General features: G+C 45.0%; 1 protein-coding gene across 1 annotated transcript in view; it reads left to right on the top strand.

Moving 5' to 3' along the window:
- The window catches only part of LOC116502431, a 154,694-nt gene that overhangs the window by 86,748 nt on the left and 42,772 nt on the right, over window positions 1-25,174 (top strand). Inside the window, 2 exon segments of the mRNA XM_032208326.1 lie at window positions 366-3,473; window positions 19,298-19,794. Of these exon segments, the coding sequence (XP_032064217.1) occupies window positions 366-3,473; window positions 19,298-19,794 (3,605 nt within the window).

Raw genomic sequence — 25,174 nt, 5'->3', positions numbered from 1 at the left:
ACATGAAAAGTCAAGGGAGATTATTTTTCCATTGAGCAAAGGAAGGCAATATCTCGAAGTCAGTGGGAAGGAAAAGGTGAATTGGAAAGCCATGCAGGGCAGACAGTGTTGCAGGCCTCACTCTGGGAGGAAGAAAATCACCACTAAATCAAAGTACCATTAAACAAGGTATCATCTATATTTTTGATCTCCTCAAGAACATGAGTTGTGGAAAAGCTCCGTAGACGTGCCTGTTGTGGGAAAGATACAACTTGCAACTCATAGCTGATTATGCCTGAGAGGATCCAGACTGGAGAAAAGCCATACAAGTGCTCCTATTGCGGTAAATGCTTTAGCGAGCATGGCAACATGGACTCACACCAAAGAGAAACCTTTTGAATGTCCTGATTGTGGGAAAAGCTTCAGCAAGAATTCCAACCTGGTGACACACCAGAGGACTCACACAGGAGAGAAACCATTTGAATGTCCTGATTGTGGGAAACATTTCAGTATCAAATCCAGTCTGGTGACACACCAGAGGACTCACACAGGAGAGAAACCCTTTGAGTGTCCTGATTGTGGGAAAAGTTTCAGTATGAAATCCAGTCTGGTGACACACCAGAGCATTCACACAGGAGAGAAACACTTTGAGTGTCCTGATTGTGGGAAACGTTTCAGTACCAAACCCAGTCTGGTGACACACCAGAGGACTCACACAGGAGAGAAACCCTTTGAGTGTCCTGATTGTGGGAAAAGTTTCAGTACCAATTCCAGTCTGGTGACACACCAGAGGACTCACACAGGAGAGAAACCCTTTGAATGTCATGATTGTGGGAAACGTTTCAGTACCAAATTCAGGCTGGTGACACACCAGAGATTTCACACAGGAGACAAACTCTTTGAATGTCAGGATTGTGGGAAACGTTTCAGTACCAAATTCAGTCTGGTGACACACCAGAGGACTCACACAGGAGAGAAACCCTTTGAGTGTCCTGATTGTGGTAAAAGTTTTACTCACAATTTCACCCTGGAGAAACACCAGAGGACTCACACAGGAGAGAAACCCTTTAAATGTTCTGATTGTGGGAAAGGTTTCAGTACCAATTTCAGCCTGGTGATACACAGGAGGACTCACACAGGAGAGAAACCGTTTAAATGTCCTGATTGTGGGAAAAGCTTCACTAACAATTCTAACCTGGTGGTACACAGGAGGAGTCACACAGGAGAGAAGCCCTTTGAGTGTCCTGATTGTGGGAAAAGTTTTAGTCGGATTTCCAGCCTCGTGACACACCAAAGGACTCACACAGGAGAGAAACCCTTTGAGTGTCCTGATTGTGGGAAAAGTTTCAATACCAATTCCAGTCTGGTTGGACACCAGAAGGTTCACACAGGAGAGAAACCCTTTGAATATCCTGATTGTGGTAAAAGTTTTAGTCACTATTCCAGTCTGGTGACACACCAGAGGACTCACACAGGAGAGAAACTCTTTGAGTGTCCTGATTGTGGGAAACGTTTCAGTACCAAACCCAGTCTGGTGACACACCAGAGGACTCACACAGGAGAGAAACCCTTTGAGTGTCCTGATTGTGGGAAAAGTTTCAGTATGAAATCCAATCTGGTGACACACCAGAGCATTCACACAGGAGAGAAACCCTTTGAATGTCCTGATTGTGGGAAATGTTTCAGTACCAAATCCAGTCTGGTGACACACCAGAGCATTCACACAGGAGAGAAACCCTTTGAGTGTCCTGATTGTGGGAAACATTTCAGTACCAAACCCAGTCTGGTGACACACCAGAGGACTCACACAGGAGAGAAACCCTTTGAGTGTCCTGATTGTGGGAAAAGTTTCAGTACCAATTCAAGTCTGGTGACACACCAGAGGACTCACACAGGAGAGAAACCCTTTGAATGTCCTGATTGTGGGAAAAGTTTCAGTATGAAATCCAGTCTGGTGACACACCAGAGCATTCACACAGGAGAGAAACCCTTTGAGTGTTCTGATTGTGGGAAATGTTTCAGTACCAAATTCAGGCTGGTGACACACCAGAGGACTCACACAGGAGAGAAACCCTTTGAATGTCCTGATTGTGGGAAAAGTTTCAGTACCAATTCCAGTCTGGTGACACACCAGAGGACTCACACAGGAGAGAAATCCTTTGAATATCCTGATTGTGGGAAAAGTTTCAGTACCAATTCCAGTCTGGTGACACACCAGAGGACTCACACAGGAGAGAAACCCTTTGAATATCCTGATTGTGGTAAAAGTTTTAGTCACTATTCCAGCATGGTGACACACCAAAGTACTCACACAGGAGAGAAACCCTTTGAGTGTCCTGATTGTGGGAAAAGTTTCGATACCAATTACAGTCTGGTTAGACACCAGAGGGTTCACACAGGAGAGAAACCCTTTGAGTGTCCTGTTTGTGGGAAATGTTTCAACACCAATTCCATGCTGGTGACACACCAGAGGGTTCACACAGGAGAGAAACCCTTTGAGTGTCCTGATTGTGGGAAAAGTTTCAATACCAATTACAGTTTGGTTAGACACCAGAGGGTTCACACAGGAGAGAAACCCTTTGAGTGTCCTGATTGTGGTAAAAGTTTTAGTGACAATTCTGCCCTGTTGAAACACCAAAGGACTCACACAGGAGAGAAACCCTTTGAGTGTCCTGATTGTGGTAAAAGTTTTAGTGACAATTCCGCCCTGGTGAAACACCAAAGGACTCACACAGGAGAGAAACCCTTTAAGTGTCCTGATTGTGGGAAAAGTTTCAATACCAATTCCATGCTGGTGACACACGAGAGGGTTCACACAGGAGAGAAACCCTTTGAGTGTCCTGATTGTGGGAAAAGTTTCAATACCAATTCCAGTCTGGTTAGACACCAGAGGGTTCACACAGGAGAGAAACCCTTTGAGTGTCCTGATTGTGGTAAAAGTTTTAGTGACAATTCTAACCTGGTGATACACCAGAGGACTCACACAGGAGAGAAACCCTTTGAGTGTCCTGATTGTGGGAAAAGTTTCAGTTGGAATTCCATCCTGGTGAGACACCAGATGACTCACAAAGGAGAGAAACCCTTTGAATGTCCTGAATGTGGGAAATGTTTCTGTGATAAATCCAAACTGGTTAGACACCAGAGAACTCACAGTGGAGAGAAACCATTTGAATGTCCTGATTGTGGGAACTGTTTTAGTCAGAGAGGCATCCTGGTGAGACACCAGAGGACTCACACAGGAGAGAAACCCTTTGAGTGTCCTGATTGTGGTAAAAGTTTTAGTCATAATTTCACCCTGGTGAAACACCAGAGGACTCACACAGGAGAGAAACCTTTTAAATGTCCTGATTGTGGGGAAAGTTTTAGTCAGTTTTCTAGCCTGGTGTCACACAAGAGAACTCACACAGGAGAGAAACCCTTTGAGTGTCCTGATTGTGGGAAAAGCTTCAGTACCAATTCCAACCTTTTGATGCACCGGAGTACTCACACAGGGGGTTATGAGTGTCCAGACCGTGGAGGAGATCTCATACTAGGGTTAACCTTATAAATTATGTCCTTATACACAGAGAGGAGAAACCATTTGATTGCCCTGAGTGTGACCTTTGCTTTAGAAAACATTCTACCCGTACACTTTCAGCATAAGAAGTTGCTGAATTGTTATTATTTTTGTAGAAATTCTGTAATTATGCAAAAGTCTTTTTTGGAGTGTTATATGCATTCTTATGGTGATAGATGATAGAAATGCCAAATACAGGTTGCAGTGAACCAGAGTCGTGTGATTCTCTTCTATGTCCTTTTGAGCAGCAAATTCAATATGGAAGTCAGATTAGTTTAACAACCACGTAACTAATAACAGCAATGATTCACTTAGCTGTAGCAAGAAAAGTGGTTAAAATGGAACAAAACTTACTTAACAAATGTCTCACTTAGCAAGTGAAATTTTGGGGTCAATTGTTGCAAATCAAGGACTGCCTGTATTTACACAAAGTATCAGAGTTGGACATTACATGTTTTCTAGTCCAAACCCTCCTGCTCAAGGCAGGGGACCCGGTTCCATTTCACACAGTCTCTTCTTGAAAACCTCTAGTCGATTTCCGTGGGCAAATCCGGTCCTTTAATCTCGCTGAATCTCTTGGGATCATTTCATCAATGAACATCCCCCCCCTTGCTCTAAAGTTAAGATCAAAAAGTATGAGTGTGCTGTAAGGAGTACTGTATTTTTTGGAGGATAAGACACACCTTTTTCCCTGAAAAAAGAGGCTGAAAATCTGGGTGCATCCTATACACTGAATACAGCACTTTTTGCCTCCCGAAATCCCACTCCCATCACCAAAATGGCCATGCAAAGCCTTTAGGAGGCTTATAGAGTGCTCCTGGGGCCTGGGGAGGGCAGAAATGAGCGAAAAATGGGCCATTTTTTTGCTCAAATTTGCCCCCCCCATCCCCCAGGAACACTCTATAAGTCTTCTAAAGGCTTGTTTTGTGGGGGGGGGCACTCCCCAGGAGCTCTCTACAAGCCTCCTAAAGACTATTCATTCCCTTTTTTTGAGAAGAACTGAGCCTGTTTTCATGAAAAATGGGTTATTTTTAAGAGGTCTGCAGAGTGCAAAAACTTTTTTTAAAAATTTGCCTCTTCAAAATCTTGGTGCGTCTTATGCTCCAAAAAATACGGTAAATACACATGCACAAATGCACGCGCGCACCCACACCCACCAGAGTATGAAATATTTGGGGGAATATTAAAAAGAGGCAGAATAGTATATTTCCACAAAGGAGAAATGGAGAAAAAAAATCTTAACAAAGGCAGAAAACGGCTTGGAGAACAGGCTTACTAACCCCATTTCACTGCTCTCAGGGAGCTCAATGATAAAATCCATAGCAATCTCCTCCCAGGGCCGGAGCAGGTCTGCTATTTGCTGCAGCAGCCTGGGAGGTCCCCCTGGTCTTTATTTCCTGCCCACACACATTGCACAGCTTTTAGCATAGTCCTCAACTTCTTTTTTTATTTTTGCCACCTGAATTGTCTCCTGGCCAGGTGCAGGGTTTCTAAGTAGCCAAAATGCCCTACCTGTTTGGAGTCATGGCTCTGCTGGAGAACTTGAAGCCGCAAGATGGCAGGCACATACAGCGTTGAGCCTTTCCAGGCAAGTCCATCTTTTAGTGGCTCTTTGTACCATGTGTCAGCAAACAGCTCACTTTTTAACTTATCAGTCATTCCCCCCCCCCCCCCTGCTTGTAGCTCCATCCCGTCTAGCTTGATCACGGATCATGTCTTAAGAAGTTGTTTGGGGAGGAGAATTGGGGCGTGAACAACTTCTCTTTTGCTGTCTTATTGTGGCTTGCATGACAGGGACCTACCAGGAGGTTCTCCCCACCCCAGGGGTGTATTTTAGGTCAAAGTTGAACCTTTTGAAGTACTGCAACCAGTGAACCTGTTTACCCGGTGAGCCTTTGTGGGGTTTTAGTGCTTCTAGGTTTTTGTGGTGGATCCACACCTCAAACAGAACTTCCATGCATACCACATTAATACTCCTAAAGTCCATACACAATCTCATCGACACATCTTTCTTTCCCTTAAAGAGGATGGGGCAGCTACCCGGAACTTAGCAGGTTGGATGGACCCTTGGGCTAGATTGGTGTCAATGTACTCCCTTAATTCAGTCATCTCTTTTGGGGGCATGGAGTACATCTTGGTTTAGGTAGTTTAGCCCCTGGTATGAATTCTATGGAGCAGTTGATGAGGTGAGAGTGCATTGCATTCTTCCTTACTAAACGTTTCTGCTAGTTCCTGATACTCCTTGGGAATTGTGGGCTTCCTGGGTGTGGCTCTGTGGTGGTGGCTTTTTTTGCCACTTGGTGACTTTTCTACATTTCCCCCCTCTGCATTGGGGGGGGGGGTATTCCCAGCTTTATTTTTTGATAGCTGTCCTCCCAGGAGATGGTGGGGCACCACTTCTTTAGCCATGCCAGTCCAAGGATGATCGACTCAGGCATTTTTGTAGCCACTACAAATCGATCAGTTCCCAGTTGCGGCCCATTTACAAGCATATTGACTCGGTGATCAGAGTGGCACTACCAGTCTCGATTTTATAGTGAAGGGACGGATTGAGTGACTCACCATCGGGTCATCCTTGCTACTGTCAGTGCTGTCATTGGCCATCAGTGGCGATGTTCCTTTTGCCAGAGTTTCCCCCTCTCTTTGCGGGAGATGGGAGACCTCGATGGCTTGGTTGGCTATTCTCCCCTCTTCTGCCAACCTCCATGGTGGCTTCTTATGCTTTGCCGGTCCAGGAACGTTTGGCTGGGGGGACACCAATGTCAGGCACTCTAACACATGGTGACCTTGCTGCCCACATCAAAAGTACTTAATCGGGACCATTGAGGTCCTCCAGGGTGGCGGAAAGTGTGTCACCTGGAAAGTTCTCTTGCGTTTTCTCTCTGACATTTCTTTGTGGTGCGGGTGGGCTTCAAGGTCCATGGCCACAACCATTGAGTACCAGTCATGGATGCAGTCAGGGACTCCCTAGAAGATGCTGGCTGGGAAGTTCCCAGAAGACGACCTAATTAATTTACGAGCCTCCAGACAAAGTTCAAAAGAAATCCAATCATTTATTAGGATTGACATTCTGGCATGGACTCCTGTAGAGCCGAAACTGCATTTGCTTAATTGTGTTTGAAGTTTACCCCCTGCATCTCCTTCTTTCTGTCCTGCGTCGTAATTCATATTCTCCAACTAGGCTGTAGACATGAGATCTGACTCCGGCCAAAGGCATGCATGGAATTTCCCCTTCCATGCCAGCCTGATAATAGTCATGGCAATGCTTCAGAAGTTGACATCCGGCTCCCCTCACTTCCCGAAAGCGACCTGTGTGACACACAGACAATTTGAGTACAGGTATATAACTTAGGGATGTATCCCTCCCGCAGGCTTGCTTGGATTTTCTGCATGGAATTTTGCTATGAGGCGATCAGCCTGGATATTTCTACTTTTCACCCAAGATGCCTCCGATAATGGGTAGCCCTTCCACTTGATTAAGTATTGGAGTTGTCTCCTGTGCCACCTTGAATCGAGGATTCGTTGAACTTCATAATGGGTTTGGCTCCCTATGACCATAGGGCCCGGGTGCTCCTGGAGTAGTGGTCTCAGAGTGGATCCGATCACAGGTTTTAAGAGGCTACTATGAAACGCTGGGTGTATCTTCCCCAACAATCAAGGTAGTTTCAATTGCACTGTGACTGGGTTGATGATCTTTACTATAGGGAATGGTCCCATAAACTTCGGACCTAGTTTCTTGCTAGGCAGTTTTAATCTCAAATATTTTGTGGAGAGGTAAAGCCTGAGTCTATTAGGGCTTGAAAATTCCCCTGGCTTCCTGTTTTGGGGCTCTGAGGTGTATTGGAAAAAGGAAAGGGTGAATTGATTCACTCACCATTGGGTCATTTTCTCCCTCGTCCTCGCTGTCGTATGTTTTGGGCGACTGGTTGTCGTTGCCTGGGGTTCTACCACTTTCGCCGGGGGGTGGTGGAAGGGGCGTCTGCAGCCTGGAGGGCTTTCCCAAACCTGTTGGTGGTCCATTTGGGGTCTCGTTCTGGTCGTGCCTTGAGTGGTGGGTCTGGCCTTGGTTTTGGGGCTGGGGTTGGGCATGCAGCTGCCATGTGGCCCATCCTCCTGCATCTGTAGCATTTTAGCGGAATTCAAGGGTGGGCTGGTCTCCGGGCCTGTGGTGCTGTGGTTCCCCGCTGGCTGGGTGGTTTCAGGTTGGGTTGACCACTCTATTGTGTGTCCAGTTGCTTTCTCATTTCATTGGTGCACAGCCCGCTGTCGACTTTTGCTACTCAGAACCACTCAGAGAGTTGATTTGGGATGTCGCAGTATGCAGTTACCTGAGCAATTTGCTTGTCCAGGCTTGTTCTGAAAAAATACACCAGCAGCCGCTCTGGTAAAGTGGGTAGCCTTCCTATGACCCTCCTAAATGCACGGATGTGCTCTCTGATGGAGCGGCCTCTCTCCTTTAGGTTGCTGAGTTCCTCTTCCGCATATGAGTCCTCCTCCACCTCCTCAAATCTGGCCTCTAGCAGTTGCAGGAAGTCATCTATGTCTTGCAGTTGGGGGACTCTCCTCTTGTGGAGGACGGCTAGCCATTCCCTTGCTTCTCCCTCTAGACCCTCTGCGATGGTATTGACCATCGTTATGGGGGATGGGTAGAGGCGCCAATAGCGTTCTAGGTGGATATCAGCTGAATCAAGGAATACGGCTATCTGAGTCTCCGTCAAACTTTCCCATGAATTGGGATGGGTCATTCAGCCCTAATCCCCCAGCCTCCTGTCGCCCTTGGTATGCTTGCGCCTGATATGGCTGGTCATCTTCTTCACCCCTAGTTCGGAGAGAGGGAGAGGGTTGCCTGCTCTTGGCAGCCTGCCTGCTGCGTGGGAGAGGCACTGGTTGCCGTTTTGGGCTCTTTCTCCTAACAGGAGGGGGAGGGGGGCTGCACTCCAGTCTGCATCTCTTCCCCCCAACAAGATCAGATGTCCCTCCCCTCTCTTTTGGGCAGCATGATGGCCCCTCATCAGCAAGGGTGGCCTGGTCAAGATCCTCCTTCAGTTGCTCTATTGCACTCCCTAGGGATTCCATCAGCCTGGCTTGTTTCCAGTCCCACCCCCAGTCCACCCTTGCCACCTTGCTTGAGACCCTTCCCTGTATCTGGGGACTACCGCAAGGGAATTCCAGCTCAGCTGCTTTAGGGGTTGATTTTCAAAAGTACTAATCTTTTCTTGATTCTGCTGCTGGGAAAGACATCGCTGCTTGGCATTGCTGCATACCTCCCGCTGTAATCAGTTTTTTTCTCCAGCCTCCTGTTGCCTGATTTTCCCTCCAAGCACCCTAAATATTGGGGGAGTGCTCGGAGAGCCTGGGATTCAGGAAACCCGGAAATCGTAATAGATTTTTTAAAAGTCAGTTTCGACCCTCTGTGAAGTTCCCAGAACACGACCTAATCATTTATGAGCCTCCAGACAAAGTTCAAAAGAAATCCAATCTACTGCTATTTATTAGGATCGACATTCTGGCGTGGACTCCTGTGGAGCCGAAACTGCTTTCGCTTAATTGCGTTTGAACTTTACCCCCTGTATCTCCTCCCTTCTGTCCTGCATCATAATTCATATTCTCCAACTAGGCTGTAGACATGAGACCTGACTCTGGCCGAAGGCATGCATGGAATTTCCTCTTCCATGCCAGCCTGATAATAGTCATGGCAACGCTTTAGAAGTTGACACTGGCATTGCGCATCTCCTGGTCCAGACCGTCCTTGAAGTAGTGGACCAGGAAGTGTTTGGGCCAGTGCCGCAAGCCTCCAAAACTCCACAACATACTCTTTAGCTGGGTGGCTCTTTTGCTTAATCACCTTCATCTCCGCTTCTGCTTCATGACCGTGGGCCGAGTCCGCAAATCTCAACCTTAGTTCCTGCAGGAAGTCATCTATGTCTTCGAGCTCTGGGGCCCCCTTGTCATGGAGCTGGGTCACCCACTCTGCTTCTTCACCCTCTAGGTTATCGACCGTGCTGAGGGTGGTGATGGCTGCAGACTGAAACCAGAGATTTCTGGTTTTGTAGGGCTGAGAGGAAAAGGGGAATTATGAAAACAGGCCCATTTTTTGTAAAAAAAAAAAAAAAAAAAGTGGGAAGCATGCATAGCCTTTAGGAGGCTTATAGAGTAAAGTGATCAGATTTTAAGATGGGTAAAGCGGGACACCATTGACCGGGGGGGGGGGGAGGGGGCTCGGAGTACCTGAGCTGTTTTTAAAAAAAAAGAGGGCTGTAAACCCATGAAGCGTTAACCCTGCTGCCGCTGCCGCCTCCTCCGCCGTGCTTTTGAGGAGCATGGGGCCTTTTTTTTCCTGCTCCCGTCCCCTCCGCCGCCTTCTACTGGCTCCCGTGGCCTCATGGCTCCTCAAAAGCATGGCGGCAGTGGCGGCAGCGGCAGGGGTATTGTTTCATGGTGCTTTTATTTACAGCCCTCTCTTTACAGCACTCTCTGGAAAAAACCCTTTCAAAAGCCACCCCCATCGCCAGCCTCTCCCAACCGGATCCTCGCCTGCCTCCCCTCGGCTCACCCAGACCAGGTTGCTGACAGCGGCTTGCACGGCATGGCTGCAGAGAGAGCGGCGCCCGAGAGAAGTGGGCAAAAAAAAAAAAAACTTGTGACAGCTGAGCCGCTTTGCCCGGGACCAAGCCTCCTCCTCGCCGCGCTGCCACTGCTGGAAAGTCCCTCCTGCCCGAGGCCGCCGGACGGCTGTCGCAAAAATAGGAATTAACCGAAGTACCCTGCAAAAATATTCATGGTTCAAATACATGAAGATTTTGATGGCTGGGGAATGCTTTCCTGTGCCGAGGATGGGGCTAGACTGGATGACCTCAGAGGTCCCTCCTCATTCAGGGATTCTATGCAAGGCAACTGCACACAGGGGTAGCTTTATTTTATTGATTAAATTTATCCACTTTGCACACACCCCTCTGTCTATTCCAAAATACACGGGACTTCCTGCCATGGGAATCGGAGCATTTTTTTGAACGGGATTTGCAAGTGCCAGTAGGGTAGGAATTCCTCTCCTCGCCACCCCAGCCTTGTCCAGGTGACGAGCAGAAGACCACCTTCCCGTGATGATGATGATGATGGAAGAATTTCATCTCCATGGTGACGTCCGAGGGAAAAGCAGGAGACTCTGGTCTTCACCCATGGGAGAGAAACACGGGATTCTAACACCTCTGTTTCCCACGGAGTGGATTCCGTCTCTCTCCAGGGAAGATAAAAAAAATGGCAGCAGAGAGGTGGCTATGGCAGCGATAGCCGAGTCTCTGCTGCTCCAGGAGGTCTTCTCCTCGTCAATTCCCACAACTCCCTTGGAGAGGCAGGGGTCTGGATTCAGCACACTCCATGAAGCAGGACCGTGTGCGACAGCTGGAAATGTTTATCCTTGGGGGTCTAAACACAGTAAAGAGGGTTTGCAAAGGTTGTGGGAACCCAAGTAGTTAAAGGGACAGCTAGCTCTCCTGGAGGCAAGGGTGTGGGGAGAAGAGGGTCCTTTAAAGCAGGGGTCACCAACCTTTTGGACCTCAGGGACTACTAAATTCATACTTTTAAATCCCGAGGACCACTAATATGATTTTTAAAAAAAAGATAAATAGTGCAAATAATAAAATAAAAAATGCAAATCATTTTTCTGCGGACCACCAAAATTTTCTCACAGACCACCAGTGGTCCACCACGGACCACTGGTTGGGGAGCATAAAGCAGAATCTGCTGAGGGGAAGGAGGGAGACGGTTCCTAAATAGAATGCCCCCTTTAAAAAAAGTAAGTTTTTTTTTAATGACTCAATGCAGCCAAGTTCATTATATGGCATCACGCAAGCCTTGTCACATCTTATTATGCCATCATCGCTAAATCTCTTTAGAAAGTCTACACGAATATAGTTTGCAAATCCCCCTATTGCTCCTTTCCCAGGACTCCTGATGCTGGCAGGTAGACTGCCCTTGCCCACAGAAGATCAAGAGGAGAAAATTGGATAAAGCACAAATTTCTAACTTGCCTCTTTTTTGGGGGGGAGGGGGGGCGTCAAGGCTGCCCAGGAAGACCAGCAGAATAATAATTTTAAAAAAGAGATAGACTTAGTACGATAAATAGAGAAATGTGTAGAGAAATGTAAAGAATGAAGAGGGATGGATGGATGAAAATGGGGGAGGATGGATGAGTTTTTAAGAGTCTGGGGCTGCAAAACGGGGGTTATTAATCTGTGTGTGTGTGTGTGTGTGTCCCAGTCTTCATTCCTGCTCACTTCACACTGGATGCACAAAAAGAGGAGTCAAAATGTGTGTGTGTGCATATACGATTTTTACCAGCAACAAAAGGGGAATTGTTAGCAGGGTCTTTTATTTGCAGCTGTTAAGTGCTCGGTTACAACAATTACGAGATCTCAGGAGGAATGGGGGAACCTGGGGAGGTGGCGTGGGGGAGGGAGGGGAATCTCCCCAGCTCGGCTTTGACCGATCCTGCGGGGGCTGGTTGAGCCAACCCCAATATTAACCCCCCTCTTTAAACCCAGGTTCCCTTTTGCCTCTCCCTACCTAGGCTACCCGGTCCCACCGTGCCAGGCTTCCTCCTGAGCAAACACACCTCCGATCCCAGCCCCAGGATAGCTGCCGCCCACAACAGCTGCAACTGGGGCTGGGATCGGAGATCACAAGGTAGGAAAGGGATAGATTAAAAAAATAAGAGGGGATCATATCCCCCACCCCCAACCCCATCCAACAGAAGGAGACGAGAGAAGAGTAGCGGAGAGAAGGAAATCTCCATCCCCCCGCCTCTTCCAAATTATACACATAGACACTGCCCTCCCCATCCTGCAGCCCCAATTCCAGCCGCACCAATTCAAGCTCCCAGATCTCTCTCTTTTTTTCTCCACTCATCCCCCCCCTCAACCAAACAAACGAGCAAAGGAAATATAAGAAAAGCAGCTTTTTAAAAAATAAATAAATAAATAAATAAATAAATGAAATCCAAGGCATGGGAGGAAAATCCCCCTTTCCCCTAATTCCCACTCCCCCCCCCATCCCGCCTCCTGATCCATTTGGGGTGGATTTCTTTATTTGCAATAAATCCTGGGTCCCCCCTTTTTTTTAAAGGAAGGAAAATGACAGATCTTCTCCCCCCTCCCGCCGCCCCCCCTCGCCAAAAGGAGACCAGAGAAAAGCAATCAGATTGAAAGGAAGGGAGATATGATCATGTTTGGAAGAGTCTCCTCCTCGCCGCAATGCCACCGCTGGAAAGCCCCCCCCCTGGCCTGCGGCCGCTGTATAGCTGTTGCAAAAACGTGCAGGAGGGGAGGGAAGCTTGCCCCTCGTCGGGCGCTGCGAGCAAGCCGAGCGGAGGGAGAGAAACCACTGCCCTCTAAGGCCACATTGGGAATGACACTTCAGAGAAATAAAAACTTTTTTTTTAACGGCGTCCTTTTCAAAATTGATGATTTGCCGTCTTTTCTTTCTTTTGGAAAATTGGGACTTTTTAAACATGCCGTGGGACACGGGACAAATTTTGAAAAATCGTGACTGTCCCGCCAAAAGTGGGACGTCTGGTCACATTATTGAGTGCTCCTGGGGGCTGGGGGAGGAAATAAGCAAAAAAGGCCCGTTTTTGCTCATTTTTCCTCTCTCCAGCCCCCAGGAGCACTCTGGAAGCCTCCTAAAGATTATACATGGCCATTTTTGCAAAAGAGGTGGGGTTTCCAGAGGCTGTATTCAGTGTATGACACACCCAAATTTTCACCCTCTTTTTTGAGGGGAAAAAGGTGCTTCTTATACTTTGAAAAATATGGTAGTTGGTCTCCCAAAGGCCGGCAATGATTTGTGGTTTTTAATCTTGTTTAGTAAATGTAATTAATCCTAGGCAAAAAGCCTAGAATAAAATATAAGCATCTTCAAGATAAAAGAGCGCAAGGTGGAATGGGCCTACTGGAATGGAAAGCATATCATCAAGCAGCAACAATGTGGATAAAGGAGTGGGTAATGTTAACCAACAAAAGAATCCTAACAATAGAGGGCCGCGACTTGCAATGGGGGTAGCACAATTACTTATGGTGTGAGGGAAACAAAGTCCACAATTATTTTAAAAGACACCATTTAAGAGGGGTACTGATTAAGGATTGGCTGGAAATTAGAAGCAAATTCTATATCCAACTACCCAAATGGATATCCCCGACGGAAGCCCTGATATACCCCAATCTGATAAATTTTGACAAAAATGTTATTTACAAACAACTGTTAGATGACCAAAATAGACTAAATTCCAGGGAAAATTTGGCTGAAATGGGAATAAATATTGATTGGTGGCCATATTTTCAAATACAAAATAAATACAAATCAGATCTAGCACAATTTGGTTTCAGGACAAGGACCAGGAATTGGATAAAATCTTAATAGGACCAGACGAGAAATTAATCTCGAAAATATATAACTGTTTGCTGATCTGAAAAATGGAAGCAGAAAGAGTGAAAGAAGTTATGGTAACTTGGGCCCAGAATATCGGCCACACAATTGACCTGGATGACTGGGAAAGGGTATGGGAGTGGAACCTGAAATTAACGAAGTCGCCGGCCTATAAAGAAAATGTATACAAAATGTTCTACCGCTGGCATCTCCCTCCGACAAGACTGGCAAAAATTTCCTCAAAATTATCGGCCAAATGCTGGAAATGCAAAACAACACTGGGTACGTACTACCACATGTGGTGGACGTGTCCGGTGGCTAAGACACATTGGAAGCGAACGCTAAGATGGCTGAATGAAATGTCAATTAAATTAAGTCTCAAGCCGGAAATGTTTCTATTAGGGATAACAGATCAAAAAATAGGTAAAACCAATCAATACCTTCTTGTCCATATCTTGACGGCAGCAAGGATCGCTTACGCGCAGTGCTGGAAGAGTGAAAATGCCTCCACTAGTACAATGGTGATGAATAAAATCTTAGAAATTGCGGAAATGAAAAGATTGACAATGCGGATTAACGAAAAAGAAGACACAGACTTCTACAAAGTCTGGGAGAAATTATACAAATGGCTTGATGAGACAGTGAGGATTAAGATATAAAAGGAGATAGTTGACTAACTTAAAATGATCTAAGCAACAACTCAAATATACAATACACAAAGACAGAGTGACAAATGAGAGTAGAAATGTATTAGAGGTGAGACTTCACCGACGAGTAATACCATTAGACCACAACGTTGGAAAAACTTGAAAAGCTGATAGGAAATTCGTTAAAACTACCTGCAGGGAATTAGCAACCTAGTCTTATACTAAGTAAAGCGAGATGAGCTATGGGAGATGAAAATATGTAAAGAGTTTTATCTCTTTTTGTATCTTGTATTTTGTAAATCTTGCCTTTTTTTATATATAACTTTCAAATAAGGGAAAAAAAAGAGAACCAGGCCATCCCCTGAAGAGGAGAATATGTAAACACAACAACAGATAGAGTGGATGGAGGGAGGAGTAGAAAGAAAGATAGGAAGGAGAGGAGAAAGGAGAGGAATAGGAGAAAGGGAAAGGCAGAGGAAGAATTGGAGGGAATGTAAGAGTAGGAAAGAGGGGAGGAAAGGGAAGAAGAGGGAAAGGGTAAAGGGGAGGAAGGGGAAGGAAAGAAGGGAAAGGAGAGGAGGAAGGAAGGAAGGAGAGAAGAAAGAGAAGGAAGGGGGAAGGAAGGAGGGAGGGAAGCAAGGAGGGAAGGAAGGAGGGAAGGAAGGAGAGAAGAAAGGAGGGAAGGAGAGAAGAAAGGAGGGAAGGAAGGAGGGAAGGAAGGAGAGAAGGAAGGGGGAAGGAAGGAGGGAAGGAAGGGGGAAAGGAAAGAGAGAAGGAGGGAAGGAAGGAAGGAGGGAAGGAAGGAGGGAAGGAGAGAAGAAAGGAGGGGGGGAAGGAGGGAGGGAAGAAAGGAGGGAAGGAAGGAGAGTAGGAGAGAAGAAATGAGGGAAGGAAAGAGGGAGGGAGGGAAGAAGAAGTAGGACCGTTGTAAGATAAGATGGATTTATGGGATGGTAAGAAAGCAATTTCAAGTAGATTGTCAACTGTAGGGAAAAAATTGTTATAAGTACATATTATTAATAACAGTTATGAGATCATATAATTGCGAATGTATATATGAAATTGATAAAATAATTTTTTTTTAAAAAAGTAATTAATCCTAGATGCTGACTTCCTTGGGGTTCTATTCCTGTCTTGAATGGATTACCAAATATGCATTTCTAAAAGTTGGTCCTTTGTTTCTCCTTGGGGCAGAGAGCTGAGGGTTTGAGAATCTTTCTTTATAAACATGTTTCTCCCTTAGGGAAAATATAATATTCTGCCTTTTTAATATTTCCTAACATATATCATTCTTCTAAAGGGGGGGGGGTGTTGCTAACTTTCTTCAATTGGAAACAATATGGAACTGATAATGCCACTGCTGTCTTCTGTGATTTTTTTAACCTCTGTGGGAAGGGAACTTCACCAAGTGTTCCATTAGGAAGACCAGTACAGCCCATAACCAAACTGGAAGTCACTAGAATAACAAAGCCAGGATACATTAACAAACCTCCTGAGAATAATTATTGGGATATCAGGACAATTAGAAATAGCTGCAGAGTACAAAATAATACAAAAGACCTAGGAAGTGCAGGAAGAAGTTACCGTTAAGAGAGGAAAAGGTCAGAGTGACAACAAAGACTGATTAGCTCAGGGCGAAGATGTAAAAATAGGAAATACAGTAGAAGACACTAGAGCTCATCCCTGCCCCATGGGAAGTACTTTAAGGCAGAGGAATAACAAAACACAAGACAGGATTAGAACCGTTAGCAAAGAGACACAAATAATAGTACAAAGAAAACAAAAGGACTTCAAGGAGGAAAATGGTATAAAAATATACTTACTGTACATACTACTGTATGACTGGGTCAGCTCACCCAGGAACACTGATCAACATCACTGTTGGTCTTGCTTTCCTGAAATAATAAAGACAACTTGCTTTCAAACGCAGCTTGCTTTGATCCTAAATTCATTCACTCAGCCAGTGACGCTCTCCCAGCCGGGAAATCCGAATCCGCAGAGGAAACCTTTTTCCATTTAACACCATCTTCAAAAAAGGGGGAAAAAACAAATCCAGGAACTTACAGACAGATCAGCCTGACATTAATACCTGGTAACATCTTGGAAAACATATCCAGACAATAAATCTGTGAACACCTAGAAGGAAACAAAATTATAACCAGTAACCAGTAGGGTTGGTTTAAAACATTATGCCAAACAAACCTTATTTAATTGTTTGACAAAATGACTAATTAGTGGACCAGCAAAATGCTGTGGATATCATATACTTAGATTTCAGTAAAGAATTTGATAATGTAGATCACAACCTACAGTAGTGGCCAGAATTGTGGAAACCTTTTGGGAAAAGTTTATTTTTGAGGTTTGATGGCTAATAACACTTTTTTTTGGGGGGGGGGGAATACCATAAAATTATATATCAGTGAAAAGATATTTTAATCAAGAATGTACTGCAATAACTTTTATGAAGGATTTTCTATTAGAATAGCAGTTATAAAGAAGAAAAGTGAAACACGTAGAAAAAAGGGTGTAGTGGTGAAGGCACCAGGTTAGAGACAGAGAAACACTCAGTTCCAGCCCCACCTGAAGAGCAAAACCATCTGTTGAACTTTAGCCAGTCCTCTCAAGTTTAGGAAGCAGGAAAGGGGGGGAAACCACTCCAAAAACCCTTTCAATGGAAACTGCAAGGCCAGACATTACAGACTGACCCAAAGGCGCTAAAAACGAAGCTAAGTAGCGTCACGTGTCACTACTTCACGGGGCTCAGTTGCAAAGGTGGGTCGCTAGGAATCGAAAAAGCCCGGCTGCCATATAATCACTACAACATCTTCCAAAACGCCTTGGTGGAGATTGGACAAGCATGTTTTCCCACCTCCTGTCGCTTGAGGGCGGTCAGGCAACATCTGTGCCTAGAAAGGCATCAATTCAGTAGTGTCAGCCCTGCTTCAGCTTGAAAAAACCATCGAGTACATCATTGCTAGAAAGAATGAGAGTAGAGAAGAAGCTCAGGGGAAACTTCCTCTTGGATCGCTTATGGGAGGAAGGAGGTGTGCAGAGCGGCTTTTGTGCTCTTCCCAGGATCGAAGCCGCAGCTGGAGGGTGAGTGGAGGGCCGGTGGGAGGAGAGTCCTGGAGCAAGTCGGGCTGTTCGGTTCCCTCCACGGCCTGGAAGCAGAGAAGCAACTGGGCTGAAGCATCTCAGCTGCTGCTGCTGCAGGTTCCTTCCCTCCCCGAATTTAAGCCCACTGGGGCTGCACGCTGTGAAACTGGTGGCTTCAATTTTCCTCCTGGTGGGAAGATTTTAAAAATCTCTTTTAAATTAAGGAGGATTCTTTGGGAGTGGCTTCCCTCCAGAAGTTGTGGTTGCTCCCTTCACTGGAGGGTTTTAAGAGGAGATTGGACAGCCAATTGTTCAGAATCGAATAGGGTCTCCTACCTGAACAGAGGATGGACTAGAAGACCTCCAAGGTCCCCCCAAACTCAATTATTCTGTTATGGACCTGATGTTTTCTGGGCAACAAGGTCGGACTAATTTTCCTCTGGTCTTTTCTGGGTTGTTTTGTTTTACTTCCATTTCTAACTAACAAGCACCGTGTTTCCTATTGGTGCCCCCCTCCCTGTATTCACCAGCTTCAACTGTGCTTAACACAGCACATGTCTTAAAAAATGAACATTTGGAATGTTTTTATTATTCAGTTGTATTCATTTATAAAATTTATTGGCCACCAACCTTACCATGACATAACTATGGAGGGGCTTAGAGACATAAAAGATACATACATATTAAAATACATTAAAGGTGTAGATGTAACTTGGCTCTGTCCTGTGACATCATGCTTCATGATTGGGTCGCTTAGTGACACAGATTCCAGGCCCAGCTGCAGTCAGTAAGTGAAGACTACTTCAATTGGGATGTCACCAAAGGGGTTGTGGAAAGTATTTACTCCCCTTACTTTGAGCTCATGGCTTCAGCTGTTGCTTCAAATCTTGCAGAGGCTTTCAGCATCATTTCATCCATTAAAGTCCTCACATCTGTAAAGTTAGTGTCATGCAGATTGACAGGTGTGGCTCAGTAAAATCAAGTGTGTCTGTTGAGAAGCCAATGCTTTTCTTTATCTGAACAAAAACTTTCCAATGAAAGTTTCCATGGCCCCAGAAGCCTGTTGAGGCCTGAACTTCAGCCTTGCCATCTGAAAACATGAGCAATCATCAAATTCATCAGGTTCCCAATTAACATTAGTGCAGAAGGTTTGACTGTAACCATTTTAATTATTTTTTCAGGCTTGAAAGACATGGATTAAGAAAACGGCTTGAAACAAAACACCACCAAACAAGGGACCATCCATATTTTTGATCTCTTCAGGAATATGAGTTGTGGAAAAGCTCCTTAGCCATGCCAGTTGTGGGAAAGATACAACTTGCTAATCACAGTTGATTATGCATGAGAGGATCCAGACTGGAGAAAAACCATACGAATACTCTGAATGTAGCAAAACCTTTGGTCACAACAACTCCGTTTTGTTTCATGGAAGGACCCACACAGGACAGAAGCCCTAAAAGTGCTCCCAATGCAATAAATGCTTTAGCAAGTATGGCAATGTGGACTCACACCAAGGAGAAACTGTTTGAATGTCCTGAATGCGGGAAATGTTTATGTGATAAATCCAGCCTGGTGAGACACCAGAGGACTCACACAGGAGAGAAACCCTTTAAATGTCCTGATTGTGGTAAAAGTTTTAGTCAGAATTCCATCCTGATGACACACCAGAGGACTCACACAGGAGAGAAACCCTTTCAATGTCCTGATTGTGGGAAAAGTTTCAGTTGGAATTCCAGCCTGATGAGACACCAGAGGACTCACACAGGAGAGAAACCCTTTGAATGTCCTGATTGTGGGAAAAGTTTCAGTAACAATTCCAACCTGGTGACACACCAGAGAACTCACACAGGAGAAAAACCCTTTGAATGTCCTCATTGCGGAAAAAGTTTCAGTCAGAATTCCAGCCTGGTGAAACACCAGAGAACTCACACAGGAGAGAAACCATATGAGTGTCCAGAATGTGGGAAAGATTTCACTATTAGGACTGGCCTTCTAAATCATATGCTTATACACATAGGGGAGAAACCATTTGAGTGCCCCGAATGTGGATGGTGCTTCAGGAGAAAATCCACCCTTATTGCACACAAGAAAATCCACATGAGGCCCCAAGTGATGAGTGTAGAAAAGGTTTGAATTTCATTTCTAAAGTCCCTCTCTAAATCCAACTGAGAAACTGACTATTTAATTTGACTACAAAGAATTTGCCTACTTTTTTGTAGGCAAATATGTAATGGTATTAAACGGGAAGGAGGAAGGAAAAAATGGCAACATGTTAAGTGTGATAATGCCTATCTGGTCATTAGCAGCAGAACTTGCTGGATATGGGTAGTTCTCAGGTTACGGATGTAATGGATCCTGCCCTTTCCATCCGAAACTTGAGAAGTTGTGGGATTGAATCTTGTACATTGAACGACATCACTCCCTGCTTTCGCCCACACGTTCATTGTTTTCTTGCTCCAGATCAGCTTGACAAGGCATCTGGCGCCAAGAAAGCAGCCCTGAGAGGCTGTACGCGATTTCTTAGGGTTGCTTTCTCATTGGCAAATCACTTGAGGATTGCGTTCCTGTAGGCTTTGGCAGCCCTTTGGAAAAAGCCTTTGCCTGTAGGAACAGGACCTCGGAGGGACACACCCACTCCTCCCAAGCTCAGTTGGTGCCAACAAAGGCAGTTTGGAAAGGGCTGCTGACGCCCTATAGGAATGCAATCTTCCAGGGAGGAGCCAATGTCGCGACGAGATGGTTGTGTGGTCTCAATGATCTGAGACCATAGCCAATACTTTTGCCACTGGGTGGTCCAAATGGACCTAAACTGTCCTGAAGAGATGGTGAACAGGAAGAATTTCAGTATTTTTTTAAAGTTTATTTTAAAGTTTTTTTTTAACTTTTGTATTATGTGTTTAATGTTGTACGCCGCCCTGAGTCCTTGTGAGAAGGGCGGCATATAAATCGAATAAACCTAAACCTAAGAATACGTCTTGCTGATCTCGGGGATATCACAAAATCCTCAAAAGAAACAAGAGAAGTTTTTAAGCCAGTGACAAATGCAATCTCCCAGCAGGCCTTGGCAAGGAAACGGCAAATAGAGGGAAGGCCTGAAAGACTGAAGTCTTCCCTCCATTTGCAAACGTCCATGCCTCAATTCACAGAGAATAGATCCCTAAAGTGTCAGATTACTCAAGACTACTGACCTTGCGTGATCTCGCAGTACGTTAGGACTCTGTCCTCTGTGAATGCTGGCAAATAAAGCACAGCAGAGAGATCTTTGCAAGGTAAGTCACTCTCCACAGGAAAAATGCCTGTGAAGACTCAGCTGGGGGTGGGAGAATAGGGGTGAATATAACAGAGCCTCTGCGGTCGTTCGTAAGGATGAACAACAGCTGTGGTGCTCCAGTATTCATAATTTCGGGATTTGTTTGTAAATGATGCTGGGGGGAAGTGGGGGCTTATCGTGTAACTTTGAACATTTGCTAAGAGAACACTTGTAACCCAAGGATTACCTGTATTTATTTTTGTAGAAATTGTAAAAATCTTTTTGGAGTGGTCGCTGCCAAGGATTTAGGATCAAAGAGTTTCAATGGGTGAGAGACTAAAGGAAGCCAACTTCATTCGTGCTGGCCAGAGATGCTTCCAAGGGCACCCATGCTAAATGTCTTGTGCATCTGTAACTTTGCATACACAGAAGTTTTCATTAGGTCAAAGAGAGGAAATCACATAACTAGCAGGGCTAGAAAAGGGGGGCTTGGGAAGAGGAGATGACTGTCTATATATGCTGAGAGAAATGTTTCCAAAAGGCATTTCAAAGGGTTGGAAGAAAGATTGTTAATACAGATGTGCATGATAATACTTGCAACAGCAAAAACGCCATTTGAAGCTTGATACACTCTGCACACTGGATTCCACAAAAGAATTGCCAGTCCACTGAACAGCCCTGACCTAAAGCAGAACTGCAGCTTACATATCGTGGGTGTTCTACATTACAAAGATATAAAACGGGTAGGAATCAACTTGATGTTGGAATATTTTTGATAATCTCATTTAAGAGACCTCATTATTCTAGGAGAGGAGTCAGTGCTAACTTTCTACACTACATATTTCTCCACTCCCGAGATTTCATTCCATTGGTGGTACATGCTTTAAAACTGGTTCTCCTTCATATTAGGGTTAACTTGTGATTTTGTATATATGTTCTTTTCTTGGAAACAATATGGAGCTGATAATGCCACTGCTGTCTTCTGTGATTTTTTTAACTTCCATACCTAGCAAACAAAACGTAAGATTTTGTAGTGGTGCACTATCCATTTATAATCCTGACACAACTGTGTTTAAACTAGGATTTTTTTTAAATAGCAGCTATCAAGCACTTTTTGGGTTCTTCAGTTTTATAGAGCTTACTACTCAGCCTTCACAATTACACTGGTACTGAAAAAGTAGACTTACAAGTGTTTCTCAAAGTTGTGGCCAACATAGTTATTTGCGGGTGGCACTGGCTTGCAATTACGATAGTTGCTGTGTCCCACAGTCATGGAATCACCATTTGGAACCTTCACAATTGGCCTCCAAGAAACAAAAATGACAGGAAGTTGTAAGTCACAGTCATGGTACATTGCACTGAACGGAACATGGTGATTTGCTTAATGACCACAGCTACAACAGATATTGTAAGTTGGCATGGTTATGTGTGTCGGTGTACTGTGAGAAGTAATCACAAACCCACCCACCCCGAGAATAAAATGTTTTGGGGAATATTAAAGAGAGGCAGAATATTATATTTACCCAAAGGAGAAATGGAGAAAAGTATCTTCAGAGATTTTGTGCCCATTAAGAAATCCAGGCCAGCCTATTCACAAAGAAAAAACCTTCAGCTCCAGTTGATGGGATTAAAATTTGCCTTCCCCCACCCAAATTCTAAGGACAGGATTTTTAAGGACCTTTTAGGATACAATGGATGGAAACTGATCAAAGAGAGATTCGAGGAATCGAAAAGGACCTGCTGCCATGGAATCACTGAAAACATCTTCCAAATACCTTGATGGAGATTGGACAAGTGTGTGTTTCCATCTCCTGTCGCTAGATGGCGGTCAGGTAATATCTGTGCCCAGAAAGCCATCTACACCATGCTTGCGCTTAAAAAAGGAGTTTTAAACCATTGCTAGAAAGGATAGGAGGAGAGAAGCGCAGAGGAACTTCCTCTTCCGGATGACTCATGGGAGGAAGGAGGTGTGAAGGGCGCCTCTTCTGCTCCTCCAAGGATCGAAGCCAGCAGCTGGAAGGTGAGTGGAGGGCCGGTGGGAGGAGAGTCCTGGAGCAAGTCGGGCTGTTCAGTTCCCTCCACGGCCTGGAAGCAGAGAAGCAACTGGGCTGAAGCATCTCAGCTGCTGCAGCTGCAGGTTCCTCCCCTCCCCGAATTTAAGCCCACTGGTGCTGCACGCTGTGAAACTGGTGGCTGCAATTTTCCTTCTGGTGGGAAGATTGAGAAAACCTTTTAAATTAGGGGACTGGAGACTAAAACATATGAAGAACGGTTGCAGGAACTGGGTATGTCTAGTTTAATAGAAAGAAGGACAAGGGGAGACATGATAGCAGTCTTCCAATATCTCAGGGGTTGCCATAAAGAAGAGGGAGTTCAACTATTTTGCAAGGCACCTGAGGGTAGAACAAGAAGCAATGGGTGAAAACTAATCAAGGAGGGAAGCAACTTAGAACTGAGGAGACATTTCCTGACAGTTAGAACAATTGATCAGTGGAACAGCTTCCTTCCAAAAGTTGTGAATGCCCCAACACTGGAAGTCTTTAAGATGATGTTGTATAGCCATTTGTCTGGAAGGGTATAGGGTTTCCTGCCTTAGCAGGGGGTTGGACTAGGAGACCTCCAAGGTCCCTTCCAACTCTGCTATTGTATTAATTAAGGTTGATTCTTTGGGAATGGCTTCCCTCCGGAGGTTGTTGGTGCTGCCATCACTGGAGGGTTTTCAGGGGAGATTGAACAGCTGTTTGTTGCTTGTACTGATATGTTGTGTTTGATTTTTGTCAAACATGTCACTGTGCATTACGGCCAAACATCTCCACTTTGGTCTGGTCTGTGCAAAGGACAGTGTTCCAGAAGTCCTGTGATTTGTCCAGGTGCAACTTTGCAAACCTCAGCCATGTTGCTATGACCTTTTTAGAGAGAAGAGCAACCCTTCCAAATGAATCATAGTTGTTCAGTTTTTTCTAATTGCACTGTCATGAATTTAGATATTTAACATGCTAACTGAAGCCAGTAGAGCCTGATATATAACCTTTTTTAAAAAAAATTGCTCTGGCCATTGCACCGTCTGGCCTTGGGGTGAATTTTCTTGGATGTTGACTCCTGGGAAGATTGGCAACTACCGTATTTTTTGGAGAATAAGACACACCGGAGTATAAGACACACCAAGGTTTTGAAGGGGCAAATTAAAAAAAGTAGGTAGGTAGATAGAGTTATAGAGAGGGAGAGAAAGAGAGAGAAATACAGTAGGTAGGGAGAGAGAGAGTAGGTAGGTAGGTAGAGGGATAGAGAGAGAGAAATAGAAAGCGAAATACAGTAGATAGGTGGGGAGAGAGAGTGTAGGTAGGTAGGTAGGTAGGTAGGTAGGTAGAGGAATAAAGAGAGAGAAATAAAGTAGATAGGTAGGGAGAGAGTGTGTATAGGTAGGTAGGTAGGTAGGTGGGTGGGTAGACGGATAGAGAGAAATAGAAAGAGAAAAATACAATAGATCAGTAGGGAGAGTAGGTAGGTAGGTAGATCGAGAGATAGGGAGAAAGAGAGAAATACAGTAGGTAGGTAGGGAGAAAGGTACGTAGATGTTTCCAGGTGTATTTATCCATGTGCCCGAGAAGGAAACAGCTGACAATCTGAAGCACCTTGTTTCTGCTGGCACAGCACTTGATCAATGTAATTCTCATCAATCAGTTAAAGAGCTTTTGAAAAGGAAAAAAAAAGTTTTTGCACTCTGCAAACCTCCCCAAAACAGTTCTTTTTTCGCGAAAATGAGCCCTTTTTTTTCAAACAAAAGGCAAGGACAGCCTGGGGGGGGGGGGCTTGCAGAGTGCTCCGGGGGTGGCAAAAACGAGTAAAAAATGGTTTGTTTTTCACAAAAGGTTTTCGTCAAAAAAACCTGCATACATAGCCTTCTAGAGTGCTGCTGGTGGGGGAGCAAAAATGGGCCATTTTTGGCTTATTTCTGCCCTCCCCAGCCCCCAGGAGCTCTCTGAAAGCTTCCACAAGGGTATGCATGGCCATTTTGGTGAAGGGGTGGGGCTTCAGAAGGCAAAAAAGTTTTATATTCGGTGTATAAGATGCACCCAGATTTTCAGCCTCTTTTTTGAGGAAAAAAGGTTCGTCTTATGATGCTAATGATCAATTGATAGGTCAGAGTTTGCAGCAGCAATCACATCAATAGATTGAGGGCACTTTATTAGCAGGGCTTGGCTGTCACTGTGGTGCTCCATCACTGGA

Source organism: Thamnophis elegans, chromosome 2 (assembly GCF_009769535.1).
Source record: "Thamnophis elegans isolate rThaEle1 chromosome 2, rThaEle1.pri, whole genome shotgun sequence".
In the NCBI taxonomy this organism is placed as follows: Eukaryota; Metazoa; Chordata; class Lepidosauria; order Squamata; family Colubridae; genus Thamnophis; species Thamnophis elegans.
This window is presented reverse-complemented; position numbering and strand designations above follow the sequence as displayed.